General features: G+C 40.2%; 1 protein-coding gene across 1 annotated transcript in view; it reads right to left on the bottom strand.

Moving 5' to 3' along the window:
- The window catches only part of IQCH (IQ motif containing H), a gene marked incomplete at its 3' end in the record, with an annotated part of 49,652 nt that overhangs the window by 19,200 nt on the left and 17,731 nt on the right, over positions 1-12,721 (bottom strand). Inside the window, exons 11-14 of the mRNA XM_082290436.1 lie at positions 12,599-12,682; positions 10,303-10,478; positions 6,915-7,187; positions 4,921-5,112 (exon numbers count right to left, since the gene is read on the bottom strand). Of these exons, the coding sequence (XP_082146562.1) occupies positions 4,921-5,112; positions 6,915-7,187; positions 10,303-10,478; positions 12,599-12,682 (725 nt within the window). The remainder of the gene's footprint in view (positions 1-4,920; positions 5,113-6,914; positions 7,188-10,302; positions 10,479-12,598; positions 12,683-12,721) is intronic.

Below are 12,721 nucleotides of genomic sequence, written 5' to 3'. Positions count from 1 at the left end.
TTTCAACTGTTTACTCCGGTAATTAACAGCACTGATACCACAACAATTACAACTCCTACAATCTTAGCACAATAATGCTATGAATTAGTGAGAGCTAATGGCTGGAAGGTATAGTGGTTCCAGACTGCGAGATCTGTGCATTTTTAGAATAAAATAAAAGGTAGGAACAGCACGCTGGCGGTAGACAATGATTACCTAGTAATTAGTTTACACAAAGCTTCCTATTTAATGGCAAAACGCTGTAATTAACGCGTGACAGAAAATCAAAGGGTACTTTGTAAGCATATGAAAAATTAACACTGCAGGCCTATAGCTTTATGTACTGATTAGGAGCATATTAAATCAATAGGACATACAGCCCAACAGCTTGCAGAGCTCATGCTTGTGGCTCAGGAGCGATATCCCGGCTTTCACTGAGCCCAGGGATACAATTCTGCTTAATTTTACCTCAGATTTGCACATCACCTCAAACACCACCATGGCAGACACACAGATAATCTTAATAAACTGAGGATTGTGTGCAGGTACAGGGAATGTTTCAATTATTTGGGATAATTGCTGGCAGAGCACTGCTCACACTAAGAAACCTGCAGCACTACTCCTTTACATCATCAGCTTCTCCTGAAGTCTTTGGGTTCCTCTTCTTTCCCGAATAAACACAATACCAGTTAGAAGAACTGTTAAAAACCTGTCAAAATGCTGAAAATGCATTTTCTGGGGATCTGTCAGAGTTTCTGGCCCTCTTCAGGCTGGAAAAATACCACACCTGCAATTCCACTTCACGACAGGCTCCTTAAAAACCCCCTCCGTGGGCTTTAGGTGTTACACTAAGATCAATTAAAAAAACCAGGAAACAAAGCAGTGTTAGGAAGCTCTACTGTGTTCAAAGGAGGTCAGAAAGGAGTGTGCTGACAGTGGCAGGTTTCTGAAATTACATTTTTGATGAATTGGTTTTATCCCGATTTGTTTGCAAACACACACCCTACTCTGAATTCCTTAACTCAGTAAAGAAACAAGATGTGGTATGGGAGCTCCAGGTGTCCAGTGCATGGAATTCATCCAACCAGGACACAATCTGCTCCCCACTATTCCTGATTTCCAGGTAATCCCAGAGTTCATCTATTACTTAGTACAGGACTTCCAAAAACTGACCAAAAAATGTTTCATTTAAAGGAACATCCAGCATTTTGCATTACTATTTTCCAACAGCAATCAATGCAAAATCCTGCAAGCAGCATCCAAATCTTGTTTTATGTGATTCAGACCAAAAGTTGTCCAGATTTGTCACCTTTTGAAAAGATTATGATTTCCTCATTGTAGTAAGTTAACCAAATTATGACCTATAAGGAAAAGAAACAGCAACAAAATCCTCTGACCCAACTGGAGGAGGAAGATTCAAACGTTTTTCTAGCAGGGGCTGCCCAAGTGCATTAAATCACCTTTTTTTGCTCTACAACAGATATTTAGTGGAGAGTTTTGAAATGGTTGTGTAGCTATCACCAGTTTTAAGGCCTTATTGAGAGAGTATTTATTGCTTGCTTTTCTGTGTCTTGTTCTATCCCTGGATTTTCAGCTCTTCTTTATCCCTTTTTGTGTCTCCAGCCTGATCTTTGTTATTTCCAGACTTGCTGCAACGTAAACTCACATCATGTTGTTGGTCCTGGTGGTTAATTAAGTCACAGGATAATAAAAGATAATTCTAAAATTAATTTCAGTAGTAATTTAATCCAGCGATTTACTATTTACAGCTCCATAGTTATGCAAGAGGATAGGATCCTGCAGTCCTGTGTTATTTATATAAAAGGGAATTGCTAAAAGAAGAAAAAAGGCAATAGTAACAGGGAAGGTGATGTTATCTTCGCCCTAAAAGGGAAGAGTTTTGGGAGTTTGAGTCCCAAGAAAAAGGAAAATATGAAAACAGCGAGCATATCCATTCCTTGGATACTCTCCCAGCCTCCAACAGCTCAGAATCCCTCTAAGCCAGAGATTGTGTCAGCAAAAACAAGAGTTTTCCATGAATTTACAGTCTCCCAGCTAAGGTCCATGTAAGTTTAGGTGAGATTTTCCAGAATCTGAGCTGCTGGCTTTGAGCAGGACTCAGATGCCCAGCTACACCATATATTAATAAGGATTATGGATATCTTTATCTAGATGTTCCAAAAAATTATTCACTTATTCTTACAGCAGCAAAACCACTTTTTCTGCTATGCATGGACTAACTGAAGCTTGAATTGGTACAGAAAACCAGCATATGTTAAAAATTAATTTATTTGTTCCCTACAACCATCATTCACCCTATAAGATACAGTTAATCTGATAAGGACCTCAGTATTTACTCATTTCTTTGTACACAACTAGGGCCAGATCCCGATGCTCTTTTCCACACTGGAGGATGTCTCCACAAACAACCTCGCAAGTACCAAATGTGCAGCAGTCCTCTGGATATTGAGCCATTGGATTCTGGGCCTCAGGATGAAATTTCTCTACTGACAGACTTGAGCAGTGCACAGGACGCTGATGGACTTCGAGACATTCATGCAGTTTATGATTTCAACCCTTTCTGCAGTTGCAAATTAATTGTTCAGATAACTCAGAGGCTGCATTAAGTTAACAAGGTGAAATCCATCCATAAACCCATCATGCACTTGGGTCTGCCCCAATGCTCTCTTTGCAATGAGGAATCTAAAATCAGCCTCATTTTTAGCCGGAATAGATTTTTACACAGTTCAGACTCACAAAGTACATTATTTTTAATCTGTTGCCTACTCCACACTACTGAGGAAAATCTGGGTGTCATGTCTTAAACTGCTATGCAAATGATGCTATTTGTAAGTATTACCATAATTTAGTGCTTACAGTCATGTTCTCATTTCTAATAATCCCACCAGAATGGAGAGGCTTTTCACTGTACTCCTAGCCTGCAGGATAGTCTTTCATCAAGAAGCTGAATTTTTTAATAACCTGCCAGCATCCATTTTTTGTGTGGCAGCCGCCACCGTGACACGACGTCTTCATTATCAAAGGAACCAGGTCCCTACACTGCAACAGGACATTAAAGCACAAACTCCTGCTTTGATGTTTAAATGTGGATCATTACAATGGTGTTCCCTAACAAAGGAGCATTTTAATCCTCTGCTCTCAGTGCTGAGACTCAGGGAGGCTGCAATTCATTATTTCAAAAGAGGGTAAACGCAGAAGGCAGGGAAATTTGAGCAAACATTCAAGTAAAGTATTCAAAACAGCAGCAAGTTCCACACTTCGGAATCACAGAAAGGTTTGGATTGGGAGGGATTTTTAGGATCATCCCATTCTAGCCCCTGCCATGGGCAGGGACACCTTCCACTACTCCCAGGGTGCTCCAAGCCCCGTCCAACCTGGCCTTGGACACTTGCAGGGATGAGGAAGCCACAGCTTCTCTGGGCAACACTTTGCCAAGGCCCACTTCAATATTGGCCTTATTTGTCTGCTGACTCTGGGAAGTTAGATCAAATTCATTACTCCATATTTATTTCCCAACTTCCAACATGTATCTATATTTTGAGTTTCTCACTGGTTGATTGCTGGCTGTATCAAAGCTTGAGGTAAATGGAGTATAAAGGAAAACCAAAGGAAGTCAGGGATCACTGCGTCCTTTATGCAGAAGCACTTAGGAAAATAATTAAAAAGGCACAGAAACAGGGAATGCCACTTACATCAGGGATTTATACCAGCAAAAAACTGGAGCTGGTGACTCCTGATTTTGTCATGACTCAGGTGGTGGGAGCAGGACCTGGATACATCCTGAGCTTTGTGTCGCACTGGCATGGCTCTCCAGGGCTCTCCTTCATCCTGTCTGACTTGCAGGCAGTAAGGAATCAGCAGATCAGAGAAATTATCCCTTTAGCTTTGTATCATGAACTCTGTTTTATAATGTGGAATTATTTTCTAGTTGTCAAACGCAGCAGAACTGTAATCAGCCCAATTTGAAATTTTAATATACAATATAATTCAATCAACCCAAAATTTCGAACCCGTTTTGATTGAATTAAAAAAATCAGAGGAGCTATAATGAGTAGTTTATGTAAATTAAACCATTTTTCTGGATACATTCCTTCTGGCTTTAAAACCATTACATTAGGAATGAATTTGGCACGAGATACAGAAATATCAAATGCTTATTGAAATTAACACATTTAAATACCAATGAATATTTAAACTACAAATAGTTCTTGGAAGGCCAGAATAATGAAGTGTGGTTTCATATGGATCTTTCTGCAGTTAAAATGTATCATCTTCCAGCCTCTCAATCGTGGGTATTCTTAGGAATCCAGGAGTGCCTGAGTTCATGCTCTGACGTTTCCCTTAGTTAGATACTTATTGATGTCTCTCCTAAACACCTCTGGTAATGAAACTGGCAGGACTTTAATGACCTCCAAGACCTCAAGTGTTGTGTCATACAGATTTAAAAGTTATTACTAAGGCAAAATATACAGGAAAAACAATCCATAGAAAACCAGATGAAAAAGCAATCAGGTTTGTATGATTTCAAATTAGTGTTGTTCAACTATTTTAATCCCAATCCCAACTAATCTTTGTTTCAATAATTTCAAATTTCTATGTATAGATTAGGCTCTACTACCTATAAACTTCCCTTTATATGTCCTCACTTTAAAAAAATGTATAAAATTTGCACATTATTGCATAGGAAGTGTTATGACACAACTTATTCCACAGTTGGTTGCCAGACATTCCTTTATATTTTGGAATATTTCACTGTTTTATTTGAATTGCTGCTACCTCTACTTTGTAAAGCCAGTCTGGGCTGTGATATCAATGTTTACCTTCAAATCAAGGCCCAGAGAAGAGATTTACAGCGAGGAGGAACCTCAGGGGACCATTAAAGAGCCATGACAACAAAGATGATGTAATTTTGTTACTTACACGAGCCTGGCTCTTACTCCACACCTCAGGGCCGAGTCCCTGCCATTCCTTCTGGATCCAGTGGTAGCATTCCAGGTGGGAAATAACATCACAGTAGGCAGTGCCATTTCCTCCACGCTCATCATCCACCTTGAAGAGCCAGCGCTGCACTTCCATGTTGTCCAGGATGAGCTGGCTGAGAGCACAGAGAAGCTGCAGAGCAGGGACACAAAGATCCTTTGCACAGTGACAACACCAAAATGCTCCTCAGACTTCCAGTTCTCAAATATTTGGGCTTAACATTTATTTTCTAAATATGGTTTCATTTTCTCATAGGTGCTTGTGTTGTTACAGCTGTTTGGGTATGGATTGAAAGCAACCTTGGCCAGCTTTGGATGAAGACTCCATGGCCTTCATCCCTGTTTTCTGCAGAGAGGAATTTGCCTGCCCAGGTTTTGTTTTTTTTTGTCTGATGAGGTCTGAGGTTTTGGATCACCAGAACTGCTCCATAAATGTTTGTGACAGGGAACATCGCGGGATGGACGATGCTATTTGCAAAAATGTGCCAGGGTAACACCAGCCAAAACAGCTGGGAAATTTTCCTACTGGAGAGTGCATTCCATGGTTATAAATGCACGAAGGAGGTACCAGGCAGGCTTTATAAAAATGCTAATTATTTATTTGTGTATGTACACAGATTTAAATGGCTTTCAAATGCCTTTTGCCCAGCTGGTGCAGGATGCAATTAGCTTCTTAGAAACTGCAAATGACTTTGAACCTGGTAAAAGTATTCTCAGATCTTGTTGCATTGGCTGGAGTCTCCTACATTTTACAGAGTAATTTGGGGGATTTTTGTTTCTTTCTTTCTTTTTTTTTCAAAGATTGACCTAAAATACAATTACATGTGTTCCATTTGTGGCATTTGAGAATCACATAAATGTGTTTTTCTTGAGGGCTCCCCTACAGTAATGAAAAGGATCAATAATCCTGTAAGGACTGTACCAATCACAAAGAATTATGTGCTATCTTTAAGTGAAAATTGAATTGTGCTTTACCATGGTGTCACCTCAATTTGATTATTTAACCTAAAATGTCAATATTTCATACAAGCAAACAACAGAAGGAGAAATTCCATAACCCTGTAGGATGAACCAGAAGTATTGTTAAATAATTTACGTGAATCAAATAAATCAAACAGCTGTTTTGCAGGTCATTGATCGTATATTTATTTCATCTACTACAGAAGTTGCAATGTATTTGTGTAGCTTAGATTGTTCAGTCTAAAGGTGATTAATAAAAACCAAAGCAATGTGAAAAGCCTCTTGAAGAAGCAGGAACACCTACTAAAAACCTTAGTAATGATTCTTCTCCTGGATGAGATGTAACACCACCATAAAAATGTTTTCTTTTTTTTTTAATTAATACTTAGACATATCATTGTAAATTGCAAAATCAGCTTATGGAATAAAATATTGAGGAACTGGCTGCAAAATAAACTTGTAAAATGAAAGTACAGAAACCTCTTGTGCCCTGCAATTTTAGTTCAATACGATTTTGTTCTTTCCTTACTGGTCACAACAACAAGAGAGATGAATTTAGCAATGACAGGCTGGGTACAAAGTAAAACTGCAGAGACGCTCGGTGAACCTCAACTGGAACAGGCCGATTGAAGGGAAAATTCCTTCCCCTTAGAACAAGGAATTTTGGAAAATGTGCATCTTCAGTCACTGGCAAAATGGATTAATTTCATGACTTCACCCATGGGGCAGCAGCACAAACAGTCTCAAATATTGGACCAAACACTTTTATATCCTCAAGACCACGAAGAATCCCAGAGTAATTGTATTCCTTCCTGCCTTGGGCACAAACTGCATTTAATTGAGCCAAAAAAGGACCCAATCTCGCCCAAGATTTGACGAAACCCATGAGGGTCCCATCACTGGAGTTACTGTAATTACACAAATCCCCACCCTGTCAGGTGAACACTGTCCCACCCCAGAGCACACCCCGCTCACCTGCTCTCTGCTGTGGATGCCCCACTCTCCAGGAGGGGTTTGCACTCCAGCACTGGCAAAGATTCTCTTGCTGCCAGACTTGGTGCTGTAGAGCTGAGCCACTGCTGGCTCTGAGCCCAAAAGTGGCACCTGGAGCACGTCGGCCACGGCCAAATCATCCTGGTGGGGAACCCCCCCAACCACGTAGGCATCCCTGCTCTGGATCAGAACCTGGAGCCTTTGGATTGTCCTGGGACTGTACTTGAGCACAGTGGCCAGGCACATGTGATGTTCCTGTAAAAAGAGAACATTATTCTTTTCTTGTGAGAAGTGTTTTTTTTTTCTCCCCCTAATTCCTAATGTTGCCCACAATAAATACATTATTAATAGCAGGCTGGGTTATGACCTATCCTGTAGCTTAGCAGTTTAAATTGATAAAAGCTGTTGGGGTGAGGCTCCATAATCGTGCACATCTTTAGTGTGTTGGAAATGGCCTCATTGGGAATAGAACTAATTACTACACATCTGTATTTATTTGATCCATGTGGAATTATCCTTCTGTCAGTCGGCAGAGAGGCTGGTGGCCTTTGGATAATAGTGATTCATCTCAGCAACACTCCTGGCATGGTTTAACTCCAGAGCTCCTAAAAATCAATAAAAAAATGAAGAAACCCCATCTATAGCAGGGAATGTATTTCACATACAGTTCAGTGGTATTTTAAGTGATTCTTTGAGAATAAACCACTTTGATTTACAAAAGCTTTCAATGCTCACATTAAATTACTGGGGATGCACATTTCCATTACACAAGAGCTCTGATAGCTGATCTAAAGTAGCACTCAAAGAGAGAGGACTAGTTTTGTGGTTGCTTAAAATAAAAGGGGCTTCCAACTTTTTGGAGAGAATTTTTCATTTCTTCCCAAAAAGGTCTACTGCTGAACAATTAGCTCATTACATATCCTATAAGCTCAGAATTTAAACTAAGAATACCACTCATTGCAGCTGAAACTTCCAAAATGTTTTAAACAACATATCCTATGCATGGTATTCCAAATATAGTCACAAAAATATGGAAATGCACTGGGGATGAGACAGAGAGAAATAGCACAAGAGAAATCCGCTGCAATAAATTGTCATCGACAAATCATAATCCCAACAAGAAGAAAATCATCTTTCTATTGAGATTTCATCTAACGTAGGCCTCGATCAGGAACGTATCCCTTTTCAGGATAATGTAAATCCTGGATTTGCCAGGGAATTCCAGCATTGGGAACACAGAATATTTTCCTTCCAGGTCCTGGATGTTCATTGGCAGGGACTGAAGTATAAATCCTGATTTCATTGCTTGGATAGGGACGATGCTGGAAAAGGACACAAGGAATCCAGTTCTGTCAGTCCCTTGGTGCTTTCTCATACCAAACACAGCTCCAAAAAGTGCCCAAATCTCTATGAAGGAGTTGGACACACTGCAAGGACAGCAGAAATGGGATACTCTCCGAAGTTCCAGCAGAAAAAAGGGAATCACAGAAGGACAAAAATAACAACAAAGTTACCTGGAGCCCTTTTCCTTGCATGAGCTTTAAAGCCAAGACTTCTAAAGTTCTGGTCCAAGTTTTTTCTTTACCTGAGCACTGGTGCAAAAGCAGGGAGCTGGCCCATTCCAGAGTTCTGCCATGCAGGGAACAAGATCAATTCCCAGCCCCGGTCACTCCCTCCCTGGGGCCAGAGTGGGGATGTAGGGAGGAGATTTGCTTTGTGTCCCTCAATAATGGATTTTACAGTTAATTAAGGAGTGCAGGAAACAGGCTGTAAAAGCTGTTTCATTCCTGCTTTTTGAGAGTGGTAGAGCTGCCAGGATATATGGAGGTGTGAGGGAGAGCATGGAAAAGCAGGAGAACTGAAGGATTCCAGCAGGACTGCCCAGAACAGGGGATATGGGATTAACCAAAGTTCTTGGCTCTCAAACCTGTTGATTTTTGTTTTGTTTTCAGCTTCCCAAGATTCCAGATCTGACCTTGGCCTCAGCCTCACCACAGAGAGCAAAGCTGCCTCCCGTTGTGACACACCTCAAGTGGAGGATCAGGGCCAGCTGCGCCTTTTCCACACATTTTCCTTCCATCCAATTCCATCAAAATAGCTGGGAAAACGTGCAAGGCTAATTTGTGCTTCTGGAATTACTAAAAGAAGCCCTCTGAGGTGGCCTTCAAGCCACACTTTCATTGATTGGGAGTAAATTTTGATCCATTAGGTGCAATAAAAGCTTTTTATTCAATAACCTGGAGAAAGATCCTTCAAAAAGAGCCTATAAAGCTCAAACCCTTACACAGCCCAAACTGTCACTGAAGCCAAGGGATGGCCAGAATCAGTTCTCAGCTGATTCCTCTCCACATAGAGGATATATTCCTTAAACATATTAATTATTATATGGTAAACACATGTTTAATGAAAACAAGGTACTTTGAGCATTTTGCATATTAACAGGTACATGACACTGAAGAGCCAAGGGTTACCTCAACGTGGTTCACCTAAAATCTAGTGTTGCCCATTCTCCTGACAGATTTTGGGAGTTACTATTGGAAAAATAACCCAGCATCCAGAGAAAAAACTTGCAATAACTGATCAAAGTGCAATTTAAAAATAAAAAAATAGCAAAAACAGCAGCAGGGCTTCAAGCAAAGCCCCTAAACATGCCACAAAAAAGTTTGATAAAAATCAAATCTCAGCCAAGACACTGTAGGTTTAATACTTGCAATATAAAACTATTATTCACTGTGAGAAGTCTCCACTACACTGTAGCATTTTCAGAAACACTGTACACACAGTACATTAATTAGAACATGTTTCAGCATATAGATTTAAACCTGACTTGACAGGTTTGGAACTAATATTTCTGTATTATTAATTATTATTCTGGACCTATTATTTCAGTGTTATTGAAGCTAATATTTATGTATTATTCTGATCTGTTTGAAACTCATATTTCTGTATTATTACCTAACTTTGTTTAAGCCCTGTTCTTTAAGGAGCTCCACATTGGATTTAGTTGCAAGAAACTCAGCAAACACAGGAATGATTGAATGCTGGGCGAGCCAGAAATAAAGTTTGAGTAATAAGAATGGTTTATTGCTATGATTTGCTTAGAGATATAAATCTATCATGTTCCCAGTCCAAAGCACAGAGTCAGAAGGGACGACAGCCTACAAATAGCCAATATAGGACTATCTCAAGCAAGTCTATAAAGCTAAACCAGGATATTTATTTCCAATGCTCTAACTAGTAGTCTAATCAGTAAAGCTCTTAAACTTGCAATAATATTTCACTGATGTGTACCAGAGCGTTGCAAGTTATAAAATTTCCAATTTAATTTTACTGCATCCCTCAAGCTGTAGTAATTAGAAGACAAACTCACAGGGAAGCTGTTTATAGCTTCAGGGGTGAGAATTTTGAACCTGTCCTGCAGGTCAGCCATGTCCTCGGGGTTCCCAGATCTAACAGCTGCCTGCAGACCCAGGAGTTTATTGTAATACTGCAGTAACTCCTCACTCAGAGCAAGGGGGCAGATGTAGATGACGTCCACGTTGGCATCTGAAACAAAGGGGCACAGTGTTCATTGCTGGGAGAAAGGTACACCGCATTCCCAACAGCAATCCCAGCATTCCCGACCCTTTGCTCACAAACAGCGTCTCTAAAAAAGCACTGGAAATAAAAATGAGGTCTAATTCCCACATCTTAGTGCTTTCGCTGTGCTTCAGCATTTCTCTGAAGACAGGTCAGCAACCCAAAAAAAGAGCTGCTTCCCAGGATTCGATCTGCAGAACATATTGGGGGCAGGATTTGGGAAGTGGTGCAGGGGGATTTGTAAGCCCGACTCCCATTAACATCAGTGGGAATTGAACTGCTTTAAAAATATATCCCATTAACGCCAACAAATTATAAAACTGAGCTATTCAGTTTAGAAAGCTGAGGAAATTGCAATTTTCTATGCTGCCTGGATTTTCCATGGGCTGTTCCTATTCCTGTGCTGCCCACACAAAAGCTCACGGTGGGGTATCATTAACAACCATTGCTGGGCATGCGAGTGTGCAGGGCAGCCACTTCAACACAGTGTGGAAATCTGCTTGTCCACATGGAAAACAGCGTGGGCTGAAGGGCTGTGTCTAAACAGAAGAAAAATCTGTAATATAAGCAGTTTTGGAAAATTTTAACCACACTGCTCTGCTAAAATATTAATGTTAATTGATGAGCTAATGAATTAATGGGCCTTGAAGCATCAATAGAATACACTGGCAAAAAGCACTCCAAGATGGGAAGTGGGAAAGTCTTTCACTGTTTTATTGTGCACAAGTGCCAGGGATAACTGCTATTCCGTGGGAACGACTCTGCAGCAAAGCAAGGATTGGATAAGAAAACCCTGAGCCAAATGTTGTAAAGGAATAAGAGATCCCACTGATTGACTTTGTTTTGCCAGAGCAGCAGGGAAATAATCCACATTAAAAATGTGAGGCCAGAACTCACCTGAGGCATTAAAATACCACAGAGCCCACAGTCATAGTCTTTCTATAATTATTTACCATACATGTAACTTTTAAAAATACTTAATAGAAGAGTTCAGAGCCATTCACCAGTCAATACTCAAGTGAAAAACTGACAACTCAAGTGAATTTGGGGAATAAAAAGGTGCAGCACATTTTACTGCTGTAGCACTGCCCTATAAAGAGAAATAAACTCTCCTTTGGACACAGTGGGGCTCCAGGGACAGCTTAACTCACAGGCGGTCACAACCAGCAAGGAAGTCCTCTGCTTTTCCAAGGAAAAACCAAACCAAAATGATAAATCTCAGTCCTCTTCTGCCAGGCACAGGTAGAACATCTCATCTAGTTCATAATTCAGTTAATATTTCACTAGTTTGTATCTTCCTCGCGGTCTATTTTACAGTAGAACCAGTTTTCATGTTCAGACATGAGAAAAAGAAATGTCTCTTTCATGTGTGACTTTGTCCCTTTAAGTTTCTATCATTTTAGAGCCAAAAAAATCCACGTGAGAAAAAAAAAAAAAGAGTACAGTGGAAAAAACCAATATTAGTGCCTAGATAATATATAAAGGCAATTACATTATTATTTTAGGCAACTGTAAATTTCTGGATCTAATATATTTTTGTTACAAACTTAGTAAATGGCATTTATAAAATAATCATGATCCTGAAATATATATGAATCATGTAAAGTATGTCATTCCAGGGAGCCAATGAAGTTGGTCACTGATAAATAATATCCTTCCCTGCTTTGCTTAAAAGAAGCCTGTCAGGAAAAAACTTTTAAATGGATGCCTTTTGCCTCATTTGCTGATTTAAAATAAAAAAAATTGGTTTAAACAAGGGCTTGCTCTTTCGCAGCACATCTTTCTCTCCGTGTGAGCCTGAATGAGCACTAACAGAATTAGCTACCTAATTTTGTAGAACACTAAACACTTTGTGGTGCTCAGCAGGTCACAGGATGAGGCTGCTTTACCTTATCACAGAGGCACAAGAAACCAGCAGGATTTTTTATGGATAACATGGCCAGGAAGTGCCACAGCAGATCAATTCCTTCTCAGCTTCTCCGTGCTCTATATTTAATATTAATACAAGAAGTCCTTGTGTTGTTTTCTTTCACTCACAACTCGGGGGGGAATAATCAAAAACCAGGAGGCAGGAGCTCATCACATACCCAGGATGTCACACAGCCTTCCCATCTGCAGGTTCTGCTGGAGAGCAAGATCAGGGATGTGCTCACGGATGCGTTGGGAATATCCTGGAAAACAAGGAAAGCCCCCCTCAAACTGGAGTCAGA

This window comes from Coloeus monedula, assembly GCF_965178545.1.
Source record: "Coloeus monedula genome assembly, chromosome: 14".
NCBI classification, from domain to species: domain Eukaryota; kingdom Metazoa; phylum Chordata; class Aves; order Passeriformes; family Corvidae; genus Coloeus; species Coloeus monedula.
Note: the sequence above shows the minus strand (reverse complement) of the source record. Positions and strands in the feature narration are given on the sequence as shown.